Genomic DNA, 21,319 nt, shown 5'->3' with positions numbered 1-21,319 from the left:
CCTGATTCATAAAACAGCCAGGTACTACTCAGGAAGGTGAATAGAACTCAACAACAATCAAAATCAAAGTGAACTTTGAGCCACTATTTTCCATGAACAGTTTTATGAGCAGGTCTCTAATATGGTCCTGGGTGACATTTATTAATTTTCTTTTGTTAGTAAACATTGTGTTGGTTGCCATAGAGCCAGGCAAGGAGCAGGGCTAAGGTATTGACCCTGAGTAAACATCTTTCTTGGAATGGATAGGAATTCCTATAAATGAATAACTTTGACCAGAGAACCAGGATATGTGAGTTCATGGATAATCAAATAAGAACAGGTCTCAGTTTTCCCATGAAAATTAGCCCATCAAGATAATGGCAGTGATAGAAAGATCACAATTCACATATGAAGCCAAAAACCAACAGTTTGGGGCATATTATAAAGGTTCAGAGAATGTTCACGTCAGAGCTTGGCTTGTCAAAGGATGGGAAAATTGCATTTACCCAGCCAGCTAACAGAGCAGCGCGTGCATACAGAAAACTTCCAAATAATTCCAAAGATTTAGCAGGCAAGTCAGGAGAAGGGAAGTGTATGTGTTCCTCCTTGTTGTTGGGACAAATACCTGACAAAATTAGTTTGAGGGAGGAATGGTATGTTTCAGCTTACACGTGGTTACGGTCCATTATGATGGAGACGAACTTGATGCAGTCCTTGTCTTGCAGCACGGTGACAAAGCAGCCCATTCTCCCCTTTCTATACAGTGCTGACCCATGAGACAGTGCCTTCCACAATTAAGGTGGGTATTCCCACCTCAACTAAACTAATCACGATAGTCCCTCACAGACTTGCCCCAGAGGCTAACCTAATCTTCATCATCCCTCATAGGTTGTTTAAGTCAAGTTGACAATCAATATAAGCCATCCCGAGAAGAAAAGGAGGAAAAGAAATCCAGTGCACAGGCTCGGTAGTCATGCAGCCAGTACTCAGTGTTTATGGACACGCAATGTTCCTGCTGACAGCTTAACTTCACATCATTCCTTTGCTCCTCTAAACAATGCAATGAGACATGTCATGTTATGATTCCCTGATGAACAGATGGAAACAGTGCTACTCAAAAAAAAAAAAAAAAAAGTTACCTGCCCCCTTCACAAAACGAATCAGAAATCAAATGATTATCCAAATTTTACTTTTAAGCCACTGAATCTTTTTTACTCCATGTAAAATTTACCCATGATTCCAATGTGGAAATAGGTGGATGTCAATTTACTCTGAAGAAAGTTCAGGTTAGAATTTCTGAGGTCCCTGATATCCATCAGAACTTGGAGACTCCCCCTCTGGCTGCAGTCTGAAGACCATCAATCTATATGATTAAGTCTCTTTTTAAATATTCCGACTGGGATTGAAGATGGAGCTGAGTGGTGTGGTGTAGTGCTTGCTTAGCATACACAAGGTCCTAGGTTCAATCCTCAGTACTTGACTAAACAAACTAATGAACCAATAAGTTGATAAATAACATTTCTGGTGTTCTATCTCCAGGAAGTTCCACATGACCCCTCTGGGACAGCATCCTTTATTCAAACGGCCTGATATTCCTAAATTTCTAATCAGCTCTGAGGTGCACCAACAGCCTTGGAAGCCTGTGGGTGTAGAACACATTGGAAGCAGCATTGCTGATACTCCAGAATCTCTGTCATGCCAACAGCCTCTGTGTGTGTGTGTGTGTGTGTGTGTGTGTTAGGCTGGCAGAAGCGGCAACTGTGTGTGTGGCTTCCTGTCTGTTTTGCAAAGCACTGTGACTTTGATCCAGTTCAGACAGGCTGGTGAGTATATCAGGAGGCCCAAAGAGGACAACATGATCAGTGGAGAGTCCTCTGTCGTTCTCCCAGGCAGATATCCAAACTGACCCAGTCCTGACGCTAGGGGTGGTGAGTCCAGTGTAGACTCAAAATCTGTAGAAGTCTTACTTATAGTAAGGGCAGTAGTCATACCTGACTTAGCGTTCTGTGGGTCAGGTTACCTAACCTGTAGTAAGTCTCTGCGGGTTTCCCTTGCCCAGTAGTTTACTACCCCACTTCTGGTACCAGTTTCTATGTGAGCTGGGAGTTTCCAATCACAAATAATTCCCTCCTTTCATTAAATCTTTCTGTTCAGTGAAGTTGGTCACATTGTCTCCCCCAGTTGTAAAGATGTAGACATTGAGTATAAAATAGCTAAAATGATGAAGGCCCCACAGCCAGTTAGAGATAGAATTGGGAGCATAAGTGACTCTGACACCAGGCCTGTATTAGATTAAATGCTCTAAATTCCAGTACATTTTAGTGGATGCAATCTAGGGACACCTTTGTGGTAAGATTGAAATGGATAAATCACTATGGTGGTCATGGTGGTTATTTGAACAAACCAGGATAGTACCAGTGGTGAAAAATAATCAGCCATAAACACTGGTAGAAAGTCGAGCTTATCAGTACAGCTCAATGTAGTTGAGATCATTCATACTCTAGCCCATGTTAGTTGAACTAATATGGGAACATTGATTTTTTTTTTTTCAAAATCAAGCTAAAGTTAATCACTATGAGGAAAGGTATTTCCACATCCAGAGATGTAAACAGAAGGATCACATTATGGAATGATGAGCATGTGTGTAGAATTTCTGTGGACCTCTCTAGATTGGCATGGGGCTAAAGAGAAAGAAACTGGCATAGATTGATGAAGTGACTCATGCCCATGGCCTGTGATGTACACTATGGAGACATAGATGGACAGGAAAAGTCATTGTTCTCAGTCAAGGGGCCTGGTCATACATAATTTATATTCGTGCTAGAAAAGTGTCATTCAGAGAAGACTAGCAAGAGATGGCACCCCTTTTATCCTGCTGGTCTATGAAAGAAAATAGAATTTCCTTCTAGCGCCAGGCACCATGTACGCCATACCTACCACCCAGACAATTCAGACACCCGTGTTATTCCCACTTGGCAGATGAGACAGCTGGGACTCAATGAGCTTATTCACTCAATTCACAAGAAAGTGACAAAAACCAGAGAGAACATTCGACAAACAGCTCTCTGGAAACAACATTCATGGTAGCAGAATTTTCTGTGGACATCACAGTTACTTGTAAGATTCAGTCTTTTGATGTGATCTGAAGTGGACTTCCCTTCCAAATCCAATTACTGGCTGTACTCAGTTGTCTATTGGAATGTAGAATATGTTTGAGATGTTGCATAACATGTGAGGGCAATCAATCGGTCTGCAGAAAATTAAAATATAACTAGATCGATTTCATATACACAACTGTGCATGTGTGTCTCTCACACACACACAACAGGATAAATGATAGTTTCATGCTTTTACTTAGTTGGAGACAGGACTTCACTGTCTAGCCCAGGCTGGCCTCAAAATTTCTGTGACCTCCTGCCTGAGCTTCCTTGACTCCAGGGTTATAGTCATGCTACCATTACCAGGCAGCAGCTTAACTTCACTCATGCTTCTGGCCTTCCAGGTCCCAGCTTGGTGTTTGGTGCTGATTCCTGTCAGCCACCTTTTCCTTATAGTCATCTTGAGGAAGGGCAGGAGCGTTAAGAGTTTCTGTTCATGAACCATCAGATAAATGGTCTCTTCGCATGGCTCCTGCATGTTTAAAATGAAAAATGTGCGTCTCACCACGGCGCCGGGAAAGCATGAGGGCTTCACAAAGTGATTCTCAGGTCTCTTCAAATGCAGTGAACACAGTTTACTGCTGCATCATTTTCATCAGTAACACAAAGATAAATCCAATTAAAAGTGAATGGGTTTTATTATCCAGGTGGTCCCCAATCTGCTTGCTGCCTGCCTGTGTGGAGGGAGGGACTGTCGCCACAGTGTCTCAAGTTTGTTTGGCCTGTGTTTCCTGGGACTTGGTGCTTCACCTCACCTGGTAGCTCACTCCCCCCTCCCCATTGGACTGTGTGTAACCCTAGCACGGGGACCCTGGCCATCACCCTCTGTTGTCCTGGATGTGTGGCACTGAGCTTGAGAAAAAAAAATGGTACTCACAAAGTATTGGAGTTGTAAAACAGGGCAGAGCCTTGAAAAAACGTCAAGTAGTTTCAAAAACAAAGTAGGCAGTGTCAGGTCGTGTGCAAAGTGAGGACCCCTCTTGAGGGAGAGGGAGTGGATACAGCCTCAGAGTCCAACCCCAGAGGAGCCCTGTTCCCATCCATAGGATTCTGTGAACCATGAAAGACAGTCTACTTAGGTGAATGGTAGATGTGATACAAAGATACATGAGTATTCTTGTTCATTTATGTAATTTAAGATGGATATAAATATAATCACACCTTCCTCAATGACTGGTCGTGGTTCACAGATGTGAAGTGCTCAGGAGCATGTCTGGCACTGCAGAGTAGGCACTGAGTTTGCGGAGCTGTCATGTCATTGCTTTCATTGCTGGTGTTCAGCCCTGTGTCTTGTGAGGGCACTTTATGGTAGTGATGGGAACCCTCTTGAGGCCAGTAAGTCGAAGAGATGTCATGATCAAATTCCTGCTTTAGAATGATCCTGTGGGACCTGGGCAATCCCCAAGCTGACCACATGAGTCAGACACAAAATGTGGTGCAAGCATCTAGTGTTCCTGTGCACAGAGGCAAGAGGCCCTGGCATCACTGCCTCCCGCAGCTGCAAATTAATGACATCTGTTTAAAAAGAAAAATAGAAAGATCTTGCCAATGTCCCCTGAAGGTGGATTAGATCCCAGTGTGGAGGCCGGGCTCTGTTCCGGCCAGTTCACTTTTCCCGATGTCCATGGTGATTTGTGTCTGTGGCGTCCAGGAACAAATGGCACTCTCCGTCCGCACTTCCCCCTGGGTCTTAGCAAAAATAGTCAACTCTACAAGTTTTGACTCTATCTCCGTTAGAATGCTTTATTTCCTATTCTTTGACTCTTACTTCTTCTTCAGACAGCATTGACCTTGACCTTTCTTGACTGCTATGCTGGAGTCCTGGACTTCCTGAGCTTCTCAGTGGGCCAGAACCTGTCTTTACTGTCTGTGCATAAGTCACCCAGAACACTGACCAAAGAGCTGAAGCAGGGCCTCTGCCTCCTCCCACCTCAAGCCATGTCCAAATCCACTCTGGACTACCAGGGAAGGAACACAGACAAGACACTTAGAATTTAAGTGAGTCCAGCAGAAAGTCACAGATGATATCTCTGTGGACTTCTGTCATGTGACTTGTCCAGTAACAGTGCCCTTGAAAGGACACGAAAGGCTTCAGAAGTTGGATGCTGTTTTCAGTATGTGTATCCTGTCTGTTTCTTGGGAAACACCCATAGGCTGGGGAGATGGCTCAGTCAGTAAAGGGTCTCGCTAGCATGTAGAGCTGAGTTTGATCTACAGTAACTGTGATGTGGGGGAATAAAAAACAGGTGTGGTATCATGAATTTGTAATCTCCATGCTAGGAGGCAGAGTCAGTATGATCCCTGGGGTTCACTGTCCAGTCAGTGAAGCCTAATTAGCAAGTTCCAGGCCAGAGAGAATACCTATCTTAAAAAAATAAAAAAGTGAACAATGCCTGAGGAACTATACCTGAGGTTGTCATCTAGTGTCCACAAACATGTATACACACGCACACATGCACACGCGCACGCAGGCATGCACTCACGTACACACACACACAGTGGTCCTCATTGATAACACTTGCCCACCAGGAGGAACGTGGGATTGAAAAGCACTCAGGCTTGCTCCTGGCTGCTGAGGCCCACACGTTCCTCATTCATTCATCCTCACATTGGCCAGTCACGGCAGCTTTCCCAGTTCTGCCTCGTCCACACACAGCCAGCGCTGCTACGCAGGGCAGCAGTTGAGGTTCGGCTCCACCAGCTGAGCACTTAGCACTTGCTCCAGAAGCAGAGGGAGAGTGCCTTGCTCCTGTCATTATTACGCATGTTCTCATGAGCCACTTGACTCTGGTGGGTCCAGTGCCCCAAATCTCCCCCGTTCCCTTAGGCAAAGACGTAAGCAGAAGCATTCCTAGAAGAGGGCCTGCAGTCTAACTGACTGCACACTGAAGTAAGGGGAGGTGCCTCTTGTTCTCGGGGGTGTCTGCCCGTCCTTCCAACAAGCTAGAACTGAGCCTGGCCCTTGGACAGAGCTGAGCTGCGTGACAGCGGTCCACTTGGGCATGTACTAAGCATGCCAGTGTGTATGTGCCTGTGACATGTCAGGTCTTGGAGAAAGGAATCTAGAGCCGGTGCCTGATTTTCCACTGACTACCGCCAGACACCTGAGAGACACTGTCTAAGGTGACACCCATCCGGCCAGATGGAAAGTCCCTGAGATGTTACAAGAAAGATGGGTACCAGCCGGAGCACCTGCCCTGGGTATGGAGGATGGTTCTACCCCCACCCCACCCCTCCTCTACAAAGTCATTGATAGTTCTGTGTCCTCCAGGAGAGCCGCTGGTTGTTGATACTTCAGCAAAGGCAGTGGCATTTCCCAGAACTGGCCGGCCTACCCACGAAGTCCACCCTCACGGTCAGGTGCCCACTAGCCTCTTTGACACATTGACCTTTGCAGGTTTTTATTTTTTTCCTTGCTGCCCCAGCCCTGGCAGCCAGCCACTTAGGGTTGGTGTGCAATAGGAGCCCTGGCTGTGAAAGTCCCTGCTACGCTTCCACTCTCAGGGAAGCCTCATTCCAAGTAGTCTGTCTTTCTGAAAGCAAATGGGTCATTCTGAAGAATGACCTTTGAGTGAATGACTCCGCATGCAGACGTTTAATCATGCAGAAATCTTTCCCACTCGGGTGTGCAAAGAAATATGCAAGGCTGTGCATTGGAGCAGCACATGAGAGAGGAAGTGGAGACCACCTAAATGTCCATCACTAGAGGACCCCTCTTGAGGGAGAGGGAGTGGATACAGCCTCAGAGTCCAACCCCAGAGGAGCCCTGTTCCCATCCATAGGATTCTGTGAACCATGAAAGACAGTCTACTTAGGTGAATGGTAGATGTGATACAAAGATACATGAGTATTCTTGTTCATTTATGTAATTTAAGATGGATATAAATATAATCACACCTTCCTCAATGACTGGTCATGGTTCACAGATGTGAAGTGCTCAGGAGCATGTCTGGCACTGCAGAGTAGGCACTGAGTTTGCGGAGCTGTCATGTCATTGCTTTCATTGCTGGTGTTCAGCCCTGTGTCTTCCTGCAGTCCACGCTTCTATGAGGACAACATTAAAAACGTAAACTATTAGCATTCCACCACCATGGCTGTCTGTATACTTGGACTGTTGCTCGTGGGAAAATGAGGGTTTTTTTTGTTTTGTTTTTTTTTTTTTTTACTTCTGAGAAGTGTGCTAATTCTCATGTGGGTACACATTCTTCATTGGGACACTGTGCCTGAGGCCAGAACTTATGATTTTCCAAAGACTATCCAATCTTAAAACTAAAATTCATATCCTGGGGACTCCTTTAGTCCTGAGCAGAGCAGGTTAGTTGAGTCCTTTGTAAACACCCTGATTGCCTAGTTAATTTAAGATGCATATAGAGTAATGATCACTATTGTTTCTACATGTAACAGGAATAAAGAATACATGTCAGACTAGAATATTATTCAACCTCAGAAAGGCAAGAAATCCTAACACATGCTACAGAGCAAATGAACCTTGGGGATCTCATGCTTAATGAAATGCGTCACACACACAAAGATAAATGCTGAAGAGTTGCATTTCTGTGAAATATCTAGGATTGTTAATGTCCTAGAGCACAACGGAATTGTAGTCGCCAGGGGCTGAGAAAGGGGAGAATGCAGAAGCACTGTCTAGTGGGTAAAGAGTTTCCATTTTTCAAGACCAAAAAAAGGTTCTGGAAGTGGATGGTGAAGGTGGTTGTAACAGTAATGTGAATTTACTCATGTTATATGTTGTTCTGTCCCAATAAAAAGTTGGAAAAGTAAGTGCACATGAGATACTGTGAACACTGTTGTTTAGGATGAAGACAAAGTGATATTGAAATTATTATTTTTAAACTATTATATATATATATATATTATATATTATATATATATATTATATATTTAGAAAGAGAGAGAGAGAGAGAATGGACACATCAGGTTCTCTTGCCAATGCAAATGAACTCCAGATACATGCACCACTTTGTGCATATGACTTTATGTGGTTACTGGGAAATTGAATCCAGGCCCTCAGGCTTTTCAAGCAAGTACCCTTAACTGTTGACCATCTTTCCAGCCACTAATATCCAAATGACTGAAGATGTAGCTCTTTCCCAGCATGCATGAGGCCCTAGGTTCTGTGCACAGCAACACACATACATAACACCCCTAACCATACATATTAAATAACTATGAAGATGACGAGAGCAAGAAGCTGGGGCCACACCATGCCTGCAGAACTCAGATTAAAGGTGCCTCCATTGCTTCCATTCTCAGTTTACCCTGTTCCACAATTGCGCATCCTCCACCTTGGAGCACATTTCTACCCTGTAGTGGCCAGTCTACTGTGACCTAGGAAAGTGCAATCCAATGACCCATGTGATTCTCACACTCTTAGCAGTGCCAACAGTTTGAAGACATGAACCCCAACATCTACAAACACCCTATTTGTGTATCACCTTGGCTTCCAACTGTCAGCCTCCCCCTGAGGTTGCAGGTGTCCCTGGAGGTCCACCTTAGCCTCCTGGCTTGGAAAAGGGGTTCACGATCTTAACAGTGACGGACAGGAGGAACCAGAGAAATGCAGCTCATCCTGTGTGGGTTCCTTTCTAGCTGAGGATGAGCATACTTCACGCTGTCATTACCTGTCACACCCTGCTAGCCTTGCTTAGTGTGCCTCTGTGGGCCTTGGCATTTTTCCTGCAGGACCCTGACCTCCTGGGTGTTGAGGGGACTTCAGAGCTGTGGGCTTCATCCTAGATATGTCTTCATGCCAATGTACTTACATTGCTTTCTGTGTCGTGTTCAAGAAGGAATTTAATACTCCCACACCTGGGGCTAATGCCTTATGGGAGTGAAAGATCCTTAGCGCAAGTGTGGGCTTCCCAGAAGGGCTGGTGGAGGGCAGGTGAAGATGAAACGAAAAAGCTTGCCACCCATAGTCATGCTTGATCCAGAACAAAGGTTTTTAAACTGTAAAAGGCACACTTATCAAGAATCTTAACAAATCAGATTTATCTCAGTGGGTCTTGGGAAGGGATGCAGCAGCATTTCTAATAACTGTTGGTTTGTAGGGACACCTTCATGTTCCTATAAGTTTCCTTCTATATCCGGGATGCGATTCATTCTTTCTCTCCCCATCCCTTGTTTATTCCCTGTTATTTGCACAAGTAGTCTCTTCATGAGGAGCATGAGACATATGGGGAACCAGAGCCCAAGCCTGGTTCTACATTTTTCCTTGGTGAGCTAACTTCTCTAAGTTACACCCTCCCAGACTGTAAACTGGGAAAGAAACTCTCACCTCATAGCATCTTTGTGAAGATCGAGTCTAGTAAAATGTAGCAGGAGTCTGCTACAAAACCTGGGACATGGCCCATGTGGTCTGAGAGCTTTTCTCATGACGGAGGTTATTCACGCACAGCCGCGATTCCCACATAGTCACCAATAAGTGTATTTAGATGTTTCTATGTTAATGTATTTAAGCAAGGGTTTCCATGACTTTATTGGTCACAGCGATGGTCACCAGCACCCAACAAGAGACAGAAAAGCTGGTATGGACATTGGCATTGTCATCGTGTCAGCAAAAGTTGTCACTGGAGAAGGGGCAGGTCACAAGGTTGAGACATGAGAGTATGGGAGCCACTCTGCCAAAAAATAAGGCCAAGGAAGGTGTGTGTGTGTGTGTGTGTGTGTGTGTGTGTGTGTGTGTGTGTGTATGCGTGCGTGTGTGTATGCGTGCGTGCGTGCGTGCGTACGTGCATGCGTGCGTGCGTGCGCACGCATACACACACACACACACACACACATACACACACACACACACAGGCAAGCAAGCAAGATGAGAGCAGGGTAAAATGTCAACATTATCACAAGCTGCTTATTATCTGGAGAGAACTAAATATTATGTGGGCAATTATCGACAGGCGTCTGGAAGGAACAATAGGGATCTTCCCTCCCCAGCTGAATACCATCTCCTTTTGGAGCATGGATGGAGAGACCAGAATTCCGAGCAGGCATTTTACACAGAGGGTGAGCCAGGGCTCCCAGAGGCCCCCAGCCAGAGAGAAGAGGCAGTGGCCCACCACCCAACCCCACCATCCAATCAGCAAGCTTGCTGGCCAAGCACAAGCGTGGGGTGCTCTGCTTTGAAAGGGGGCTTTATGCACCCGCTTCAGGCTTGGAAACCAGAGCCTCCACCCTGACCAGCCTCCCTCCCCCAAGATGTCATCTTTTGAGACGATTTCATGTGGAAGCATCGCTAAGTAAATTCACTAAACACCCATTCATCCCTGTCAGATGGAGACTCGGTGAAGCGGGAAATGTGAAAATAGCCCCAACTCCCAGCCCTGAAAGATGCTGTCTGGGGTTGCCAAATGGAGCCAAGGCAGGGCGGCTGACCCTGGGGGACCTGAGACTTCCCAGAGGGTCCCCCCCAGAGGAGCCCTGGCCCTGGCCCCTTCAATCTTCCCACTGAGGGAGCCCTAGAGGCCCCCTGTTTATTATTCCTGGCACTGGGAGACCCATTCAGAGGTTAACTTGTTCCGTATTCATCAGGAAGACAATAATGAACTGTAGCAGAGAGTGCTGAGGGTTGGAGCGGCTGAGGTGGAGAGTAAGCTGCCCTCTTGATGGCTGGCAGGGGACGCAGCTTGCATTTCTCTCATAAGCTGATTTCACTTCCACTTTCCTCAGCAGTCCTTAAAGGCCCCCTTTTTCTGCAGACCACTGGGCATAAGGTGGAACTGGGCTATCATGGTTGCGAGGGAGGCGAGGCATCCTTGTGCAGATGTGTGCAGCTGGCCTTTCGTGTCCCTTCCAGGACTCGCCTCTTCATACCTCTGTAGGACATGGCTTCCTGACAGTGCGTGATGGATTTGACCTCACTGCCACTGGAGCACAGCTGATTTAGGATTGGTGCTTGTTTCAGCGACGGGCTGGGGTATTCACTTTCACCGTGGTATCTTATAACTGTTGAGCGCCACTCCTCACCTGCCAGAATTGGTCAACATGTGTCATTCAGCCAGTGAGCAAGGGCTGGGAATTGGGACAGCTGCAGGGATGTGGAGGAGGGCTGAGGGCCGGGAGCATGCAGCCTGGCCAGCTGGGAGCCAGAAAGAGCAGGCCAGTGTGTGTTCATTGTGGACCAACTCTGTGCCCTTCAAATTACCCAGGTGTTTACCCAGCGCACGTGCCTATTTAAATCTGAACGGCCAGGAGGAAATGCCTTCAGAGAAGCTGAGGGACTTATCCTTAGCCACAGCAGACTTAGGGATGGTTCTAGCATCTTCCTGACTGTTCTGCATCTGCAGCCCGGGTGTTGACCTCAAAAGCACCACCTGGCTTCCAAACTTGCAGCCTCAGAACCTGGGAGGTGATTCAGTGGGCAGAGTGCTTGCCACAGGAGCGTGAGGACTGCAGTCTAGATCCCGGCGCCCACTTAAACACCAGGTGGGCTCAGCGGCCAACTGTAATCCCAGTGCATAGGAGGCAGAGACCGGAAGCATTTGGGGCAAGCTGGCTTGTGAGACTAGCTGAAGCACTGGGCTCTGGACTCAAGTGAGAGACCCCATCATAGAAAATCAACAGGAGAGTGACCAAGGAAGAGCCCCGCTGTCATCCTTTGGCCTCCCCATGGGCACATTCATGCATGCTCAGCCACATGCATCACATATACCTGTACATGCAAAAACAAAAAGTCCAGCCTCTGGTGTCTGCGGAGATGACTTGGTTGGTAAAGTGTTCGCTAAACAAGCATCAGGACCTGAGTACAGGTCTTCAGCACCCACGTACAATGTGGCACGTGCTTATCATTTTACACAGAAGAAGCATAGAATGGAGGATGTCTGTAGCACAGAGTGGCAATGGGGTGATAGCAACTGAGACATGGAAACGGAGTGGCTAGCTAGACTAGCCGAAACGGCAAGCCTCTGGGATCAGTGAGAGACCTATCTCAAAAGAGTAAGGTGGGGGCTGGAGGGATGGCTTAGCAGTTAAGCACTTGCCTATGAGGCCTAAGGACCTCGGTTCGAGGCTCAATTCCCCAGGACCCATGTAAGCTAGATGTACAAGGGGGTGCATGCATCTGGAGTTTGTAGTGGCTGGAGGCCCTGGCGCCTCTTTTTCTGTCTGTCGCTCTCAAATAAATAAATAAAAATAAACAAAATTTTTTGAAGTAAGGTGTAGGCCTGGAGGAATGGCTTAACGGTTAAGGTGTTTGCCTACAAAGCCAAGGGACCCAGGTTCAATTCCCCAGGTCCCACGTTAGCCAGCTGCACAAGGGGTCACATGTGTCTGGAGTTCGCTTGCACTGGCTGGAGGCCCTGGTGCGCCCATTCTCTCTCTCTCTCCTCCTCCTTCTCTGTAAAGTAAATGAATAAATACAAGTAAAATGTATTAAAAAAAAAAAAAAAAACTAAGGTGTAGACTGATAGAGGAAGATACCCAACACCGACCTAGAGCTTCCCATCCACATGCACCCACACACATGCACCCACACACATGCAAAAACAAAGCCAGCCTCCATTACACGCCGGAAGATGCTGTCCTTCTCACCTTCTGCTGTCAGGGTTTCTCCCCGTCTAGAAAAGCCGTTAACCCCTTCCTCCTAAAGACAACTCCCTGAGCGGAGCAGTGCCACGATGAAGGAGCTGTCACCTAGGCGCCTTTACCTGCGTGGGTTTATTCAGCAGAAGAGGTGACTGTGTCTCTGACAGATGGAGACCCGTGTGACGGCCTTTTAAGATACTGTCACAGTTGTATGCACAGGCTGATTGGCTGTGACGGCACTGCGCGCACAGAGATTGATGGCTGTAAATTTGGGATAACAAGACCGGGAACGATGTCATCTGTTTGTATGGCATTTTGTATATTTTTAAAGCTCTCTCAATCCACTGGTTATGGAGGACTTGTATTCATTCATTCATTCGCTGCTCCATGCAGTTAAAAGTCAGTTCAATTTCACATTTTTCACTCACTCATTCATTCGCTCATTCATTCACTCACTCACTCATTCATCAAACACGAGTGTAGCTCCTACTGTGTGCCCACAGGGATGGGCAGATCTGACCAGCTTCTTCCTGTGGAGCTTCCATGTGAGATAAGCAACTGAAGTCCATGCAGGAGACTGTGATGTGACCGAGATGGAGAGACGAGGCAGGTGCTTTTGAAGCACAGTGATTAGAAAAGGCCTTTCAGAAGAGGTGACATTTGAAAGTCCCAGATGGCAAGAGCAAGCCAGTGATGGGAAGATTTAGGAAAAAATATCCCAGACCAAGGAAGTGCAAAAGCCCTGAGGTTAGTCTGAGTTTCATATCGGGCTGCATACTGGTGACTTACTGTTATCCAAGCCCTATGCTGGACATGGGAGATACAAAAACATGTAAGATGCTACAGTTGTTTCAAAGAGCTCCCAGCACCGAGGAGCATATTGGAGACAGACCTGCAGTCAGTCTGTGTTTCTGCAGTGTGGGCTGGCCCAGGGATGGGAACCCCCTAGGAGGATAAATTAGCAGACTGGTGTGACCTGAAAAGGTGAGCCCAGGGAGATGACTCGGCACGTGAAAACAGGAAGGGAGCCCAGATGTAAAGTCTCCTGTTCCCTGGCGGACCCTGACCCTCACCCCTCTGCTTGTTTCCACAGGACAAATGACCAGCTGGTGGCATTCCTTTCGCGATACCGAGATATGAATTTCTTAAAGTCGCATGGCCGGGACAACGCAAGGTAATAGGGCAGAGCAGAAGTGGGGAACCTGAGCAGGCAGCTGGGCCTTCCTCCAGGTTTGTTTGAGGCAGCGTGAGGAAAGCAGAGGGCTGCATGGGTGCGCTTTGGTGCTTTCCTTGTAGGACCTGGAGCAACCCCTCGTCCCAAGGATGTAGGGAAGGGAAACATTTCTCAAAGACTTTCCATCCTTTATGCCTTTTTGGTTTTTTTTATTCTGAGGAATTTTATGATTCACCGCAGTAACCCTTTGAGTGGAGTTGTTCTGGTTAATTCCCATTTTAATGGTAGGAAGATTGAGGCCCACCAGCTAAGTGATAGTCCCTGATCATTCAATCATTCATTCAGTCATCCGTAACTTTTAACCACATGTCAGCTGTGTGCCAGCACTGATTTAACTGAACAAAAAAAATCCTGACTCTCAAAACACTGAATTTCCAGTAGAAAAGACTCCTTTTAGCTCTAGCATGGGATTGAATCCAGGTGTCCTACGCCCAAACTCATGTCTTCCTCGTTGCCTTCCGTTGTCAACTAAGATGTTGGCAAAGACTGAAGGCACCCAGAACCCCCATTCTGGAGTCATTACACCTCTCTTGCTTAAAATAAGCATCGTCAGAAATAAATTAATTAATTAAATAAATAAAGCAGCTCTCCCTAGTGGATGATGGCCAGGTGTGCTACAGTCTGGAGCGCCCCCTGTAGGAAAGGTCGGGGCATGGCTTTGAACAGAGCATGCCAGCGGGCAGTTCAAGAGGATCATCTGAAAACTTGTTGACCTGCTCCATTGTCCCTTGGAGTGTTTCCTAGTGTTTTAGATCAGGTGTCTCGTCAGCGACATTTCCCATGAAGACCCAGGTCAGCTCTTGAGACATGTGAACTCCCAGCACTTGTCTCTCTATGTTCTCATAGCTGGCAGTACCCACTTCACAGGCAAAGCCCATCTTCCTCAAGCCCCTGCAGGCCTCCCGTCTCCCTCCCCCACCCGGCCCCCATCGGCATTTCATTTTATAGTCTCTGTTTCGACCATGTCTGCCATGCTAGTGGAAATGGCATGCTTACCTCGTTATCCCTGAAGACTGTTAAGCTGAGCTCCATATCTAGCTTGTCAGGAAGTCATCTCAGGGATTAGAGAGATGGTGCAGCAGTTAAAGGCGCTTGCTTACAAAGCCTTGCAGTCCTGGGTTCGATTTCCCAGTACCTGCATAAAGCCAGATGCACGAAGTAGCCCATGCATCTGGAGTTCATTTACAGTGCTGGGATGCCTTGGCACACCCAATCTGTCTGTCCCACATAAATAGAAAAAAGTAAAAAAAAAGAAGTCACCCCAGAATCTGTGTGACTGTAGCCTGCTCCCCAGATTTCCCTGTGTTGTCATTCAGCTGGCTCGGTAGATTGAGCCTCTGTGGTTCGCAGCCTAGCTTCAGTGTATTAAAAGGAACTCTCAAATTTGAAAGCCCTCTCTGAATTTGCATAGGTGAGTGCAGCTCATTCAGGCTACCAAGGTTGCGCAGAGGCAGGCTGGACAAACACAGGTCATGGCCACTGTGGGTCATCTTCCTACTAAGTTCCCATTATTGTGCTGGTCTCTCAGTGCATTTGGTAAAAGATCCAGTCTTAATCCAGTGCAATGATAAAAATCAATATCCTCCTCTCTAGGAAGGGAAAGAGAATCTTTGAGAGACATTTTTTTTAAGCTAAGATCACACAGCTAATTAAATGGGGAAATTTGAACCCTGGTCTTTCTGTCTACCAAGTCATAGGTCACTTAGTGCTGTGCACAGTGCTATTGAGTGGTTCAGTCATCGGAAATGAAGTTGGGGATGGGAGATGTCTCCGTGAGTAAAGTGCTTGCTACACAAACAAGGACCTGAGTTTAGGTCCCCAGAGCATAAACTAAAACCAAGTATGCCGGGGTGTCCCTGTGATCTTGGCACCAAGCACTGAGGAGGCAGAGGAGAACCTGAGGGGCTTTGGGTCAGTCTAACTGAAATAGTGAACTCCATTTCCAGCTCAGTGGGGCACCTGTCTCCAAAAATAAGATGAAGAGCAACTGAGGAAGACACTTAACATTGACCCGTGGCTTCCAAATGCATGTGCATGCATACATACACACACACTCACACACACACACACTTCTCTCCCTCCATGTGGCCTGTGCTACATGATCTGGGTATGCAAAATTTCATCATGTGTAAGCCATTCTAAGTTTGCAGTGTGTGCTTGAGTCACTTGCACCCTTGAAGTATGGTTTGGGCCTAATTGGATTTATTTTCTGTGTACTGTCTTCCAGGAACTTCACTAGGAGCTTGGTATAGCACAGAGTAAAATCATGATGTTTGAGTTCTGAGCTCCTGCATCAGAGCACTGATCTACTGTGTGCTAGACTGTGTTGTGTATCTGATGTAACTTGACTTTTGGCGGGAATATCAGTTTCGACCTACATTTGTGGGTTGCTTCGAGTATTAAATGAGATTCTGCCTCTGATGATGATAATGATGTCAGGAATGACATCATTGCCGATGTTGCTCACGGGAGGATGGGCCAGACCTCTCTCTTGGATAGCTGATGTGCCCCTGTGGTAGACAGGTGCAACCCAGCCAGCACAGGACAACATAAGACACTGTTGCATCTACATTTCAAGCCCCAGAGCCCAAGGCATACACAGCAAAACTATTAGTATAATGAGCCAACGTGCCATCACCTGCCACGTTCTTCTCACTTCAGCCAAGTCCCTGCATGTTGCATGGACAAGACCACCCACAGCCTGTCTCAAGTCGCTTCTCCCCAGACTGTGCATCTTAGCTCTGCTTCCCTCGCTGGTTATATGCTAGAAGGGATTCTCTGGGTGAGAACTGACATCCATCAGTTCGAACTAGTTTCCAGATGAATAGAATTAGTGGCTCAGGTAACTAGAACGGTCATGTAGACTTCTGGTATGGATGGGTGATGCAGCTCAAATGGCAGGACCAAGCCAAATTCTTTGTTTCCATAGTGTCAGGCTGTAGGAGGTAACTACTGGCAGCTCCACAACTCACTTGATTTTACAGAGACATGTGTGACAATGAAGTCACACAACCAGGGCTGGGCTGGGCTGTAGCCTGGCGGCTCAGTACTTCTCCAGAGGCCAAATTCCCTGTTCAAAACCACATGGGGTGGGGGGGGGGGTCTGCTGGAGAGATGGCTTAGCAGTTAAGGAGTTTGCCTGCAAAGCCAAAGGACCCTGGTTCGATTTTCCAGGACCCACATTAGCCAGATGCACAAGGGGGCGCATGTGTCTGGAGTTCGTTCGCAATGGCTGGAGGCTCTGGTGTGCCCATTCTTTCTCTCTTTCTCCCTCCCTCTTTCTCTGTCAAATTAATTAATTAATTAATTAAAAACCACATGGGGAAGTCACTCTTGATGTCCTGCTTCTTGCTTGTGTGTTGGGCGACTCTGGCCTTCATTTTCCTTCCTCTCCAAAACAAAGGAGCTGAGTGAGTTAATGTTCGCAGTACCTGGCTTCTGGACCAGCCCTTATAAGAGCAGGTGACAGACGCCACCATGAGCCTGGGAAACAGAACTGTGGGGAGAGTCAAAAATAAACCGTGGGATGCAAAATGGCCCCAGGCACCTCTGTTTATGTCTGCATGTTGTCTAAGAGCAATGTTGACCTTCTATCCACATCTCCAGCCTTTGGCAGCCAATTTGGACTTTCGGCTTCTGCTGTGAAGAGATGGTTTAAAGGCAAACTTGTATTTTAATAGCTGCCAAATTGGTTCTGACTGTTCCTGTAATTTGATGAAGGGGAGTGTTGTATTCACCGTTTCTCCTTGCTTTCCTCCAAAATAGTCACCCGGTAGATTGAATGACATATAGCCAGTTATCATTTTCCCAGGTAACTTGAGCAGCTAACCAGGGCAGGTGTCTAGAAGCATGCTCTGGGCCTGCATAATGGAGGCTCCAGAAGGGTCCCCAGGAGCTCCTGCCATCTGATCAGAAAAGTGTTTTTTTTTTTAAGTAGTTTTCATTTATTTATTTATTTGACAGAGAAAGAAAGGGAGAGAGAGACAGAGAGAAAGAGAAAGGGAGCCAGAGACAGACAGACAGAGAATGGGCTTGCCAGGGCCTCCAGCCACTGCAAACAAACTCCAGTCGCGTGCTCCCCCTTGTGCGTCTGGCTAACGTGGGTCCTGGGGAATTGAACCTTCGGCTCTGCAGGCAAATGCCTTAACCGCTAAGCCATCCCTCCAGCCCAGAAAAGTGTTTTAGAGTCTCAGTGTGTGGGAGTCTCTCCTACAGGGAGGTGAAAAGGAAAGGTCACTCTCCTTTGGCAAAATAGGGTTTCTTCTGTAACTTTCCTGCCTGCTTCATGTGACACCTCAGGCCCACGTCTCTGGGATCCAGGGCTGGGGATGCAGGCAGGTGTAAATGGTGAGAAGCAGAACCGCTGGGACCCACACACCAATCCCGCCACGGTCCGGCCATGGGACTTCAGCACCGGGCTTGACAGGCTCTGTCTTTGCTTGATCATGCGGGTGACATGGATGGTACTGGAAGAATGGAGAGATGATCGCTGACCACAGGAAGGCCCTGGACTGCTTGTTTTGAGTACATTATCTCACTCCAACCTCATCTGACAAGTGATATTAACACTGGAGGAAAGTTGACAACTGGGTTTTGCAGAATCAGTTTTAATTGATTCAAGTTCTTATGGCTTCAGAATGGCAGAGTCTGGATTCAGCCTTGTTCTATGTGACTTTAAGGCCTGTGCTTCTCAGTCACCTTTTGGACGGTGACTGCTGTTTGGCAGGCCCTACAGCGTTAGGTTTTTGGCATGTCCAGGTGATGGATCAGAACCGGGGCTAGAGAGATGGCTACATGAGTGAAATGCTTGCTTCCAAAACATGAGAACTTGGGCTGGAGACATGGCTTAGTGGTTAAGCGCTTGCCTGTGAAGCCTGGGAACCTCGGTTCAAGGCTCGATTACCCAGGACCCACGTAAGCCAGATGCACAAGGGGATGCATGTGTCTGGAGTTTGTTTGCAATGGCTGGAGGCCCTGGCATGCCCATTTTCTTTCCCCCCCACCTCTCTCTCTCTCTCTCTGCCTCTTTCTCTGTTGCTCTCAAATAAATATAAAAATAAATTTCTAAAAATGTAAAAATCACGAGAACTTGAGTTCCATCCCCCGCACCCCACACACAAATGCTGTGCCTTCTAACACATGGTTATAATCCAAGTGCTGGAAAGGCAGTGGCAGGCCGATCTCTGGAGCTCACTGGCTAGCTAGTCTAGCCAAATCAGTGAGCCCTAGGCCAACGAAAGATCCCATTATAAAAAGAGGTGGGTCGTATACCCAAGACAACATGAGGTTGGCCTCTGGCCTCCATAAACATGTCTACACACATGTGCACACATCACACAAAACACAAGAACAGGTGAACATGCCTGCACATGCATGCAAACAACACTCATACATACCTAAAGCAAAAAAAGACTAAACATAAATAAAAAAATTTAAAAAGAAAGATCCAGATCCTACTAACTTGAAACAATCTTTTTTGTACGGGTGATTAAAACTGTTTCCCTACTTCCTAGACTCATCATTGTTCCATGACTACTTGTGATCTATGAGTGATGTGTGGTATGCAAAATTATTTCCCATCATTTGCAAGTAGACGTGCCATGAAAGTTAGATGATGATTTGGAAATATAGCAATGAAATTTTGCATGACTAGCCTACCTGACCCAGACGTTGTAAGTTTTATGTTTACACACCCAGGCTTTGAAGCCTCAATATCAGTGCTCATCCACCAGCTCTAAGCACTCCCTGTGCATGCCAGACATTTCAAAGCTTTTTACACTCATTTTCTGTGCATTTGTTTTCTTGTATGTAAAGTTGGAATGAAGATAATAATACCAACCTTGAAGAGTTTTGCGAGATTTAACTGGGTGACAGGCAGGCATGGTAACACAGGCCTATAGATAACTCCAGATACTTGGAAGGCCGAGGAGGGAAGATCACGAGTTCAAGGCCAGCCTGGGCTAAGACTGGATACCATCTTCTGCAGTGCAAAAACAAAGAATCAAATGAGTGAGTGGAGCCCTTAGAACACTTAGCCTTGTGCAGGAAACTGGTGCTGAGGATGAAGAATCATGGAACTGACATACATGTGACTCCAACTCTGAGAAAAGCTCACTGAGCAGTCCCTGTGGCACATGGGCTGGCGGGTAGAAAACGTGGAGGGTCTCCATTCCTGGCTCAGACTGGCATTTTCTCCTGCCTGGATTCAGCTTCTTGGCAGTAACATTGAGCCTATCCAGGTATCAGAATGACAACTGTTTATCCTAAAGTTGGCAAGTCCACAGAGAGCCTCCTCCAGGTAGATCTGCTGTCAGGAGGTTCTCTGGTACCAACTTGCTTCTCCAGAGACGGGCTCTCTCCCTGGAAGATGCATAACTGTATAAGGATATGATCACATGACTAATTGTCATCTACAACAGTTAAAGTAGATTATATTTCTTTTACTTTCCACACACCCAACTAGCACATTTATGTCCCTTCCTATGGACACGTTAATGTGGTTATGACAGCCGTGTCATGTAGAGCTTTGCATCTGCGCACACGCCCTCCCTTGGCCTCAGTGGGTGTCAGGAATAAACCCTGTACCTTTCCTTTCTTTGAGAAATCATGCATAGAACGTAAACAATAGACTAGAAAAGAATAGAGGTTCCCACTGTCACATCTGAGACACAGAGTGTGATTTTTTTTGTTTTTTTTTTACTTTCCAAGTCTTCTATGGAGAACATGTATTAGTTTGATAACTGGAACAAAAGGTCATAAACACTGCTTTAAAAATACATAAACAGTGAAAACTTACAAGGCCCATAATCAATCTTTAGTTTCTTGGAAGAACAAGCATATTTGGGGCCCCAAGCTCTGTGAAGAAGGTGTACCTCTAAGCCCAGGCACTTTCTGACACTGGTATTCAAAACTCTGGTTACTATTCAGAGGGAAGAAAATGAAGAAAAGGAAATTCAGAGCTAGTCAGTTTTCCCATGCCGTGTGGTAGCTGCTGCGCATGAAAGTCTCAGCGTATCGCAGACAAGACTTCTAGGCATGACCTCCACAGGAAGCATCTCACGCCCATTTTCTAGATGGTGCCACTGAGGCTAGAGGGACAAAGCAACAACTTAGCGGATACATATGTGGGAAATGTCTGCCACAGGCAGCTGGAATCTGATGACCACTGAACTGAACTCCTTCCAGAGAGAGTCACTATGGGTTCTCCCTCTGGATCCAGGGGAGTTGACCATTTCTGCTGCCATAATAAAAGATGGAAGTCAAGCTGCTCATGGAAAAAAAAAAAAAAAAAAAAAAAAAAAAGAGGCTTATTGACCTCAGCGAGTGAGTGCAAGCAGAGCCGCAGGGCTGGGAGCAACCTCAGGCCCACGTCAGAGCCGCCACTGGAGAGCAGGCCAGAGTCCTTGTT

At 46.7% G+C, this 21,319-nt stretch overlaps 1 protein-coding gene across 1 annotated transcript in view; it reads left to right on the top strand.

Moving 5' to 3' along the window:
- Window positions 1–21,319, top strand: part of Xylt1 (xylosyltransferase 1) — a 299,655-nt gene that overhangs the window by 235,957 nt on the left and 42,379 nt on the right. Inside the window, exon 6 of the mRNA XM_045130371.1 lies at window positions 13,771–13,851. Coding sequence (XP_044986306.1) covers window positions 13,771–13,851 — 81 coding nt within the window. The remainder of the gene's footprint in view (window positions 1–13,770; window positions 13,852–21,319) is intronic.

Source organism: Jaculus jaculus, chromosome 11, assembly GCF_020740685.1.
Source record: "Jaculus jaculus isolate mJacJac1 chromosome 11, mJacJac1.mat.Y.cur, whole genome shotgun sequence".
Taxonomy (NCBI): Eukaryota; Metazoa; Chordata; class Mammalia; order Rodentia; family Dipodidae; genus Jaculus; species Jaculus jaculus.
This window is presented reverse-complemented; position numbering and strand designations above follow the sequence as displayed.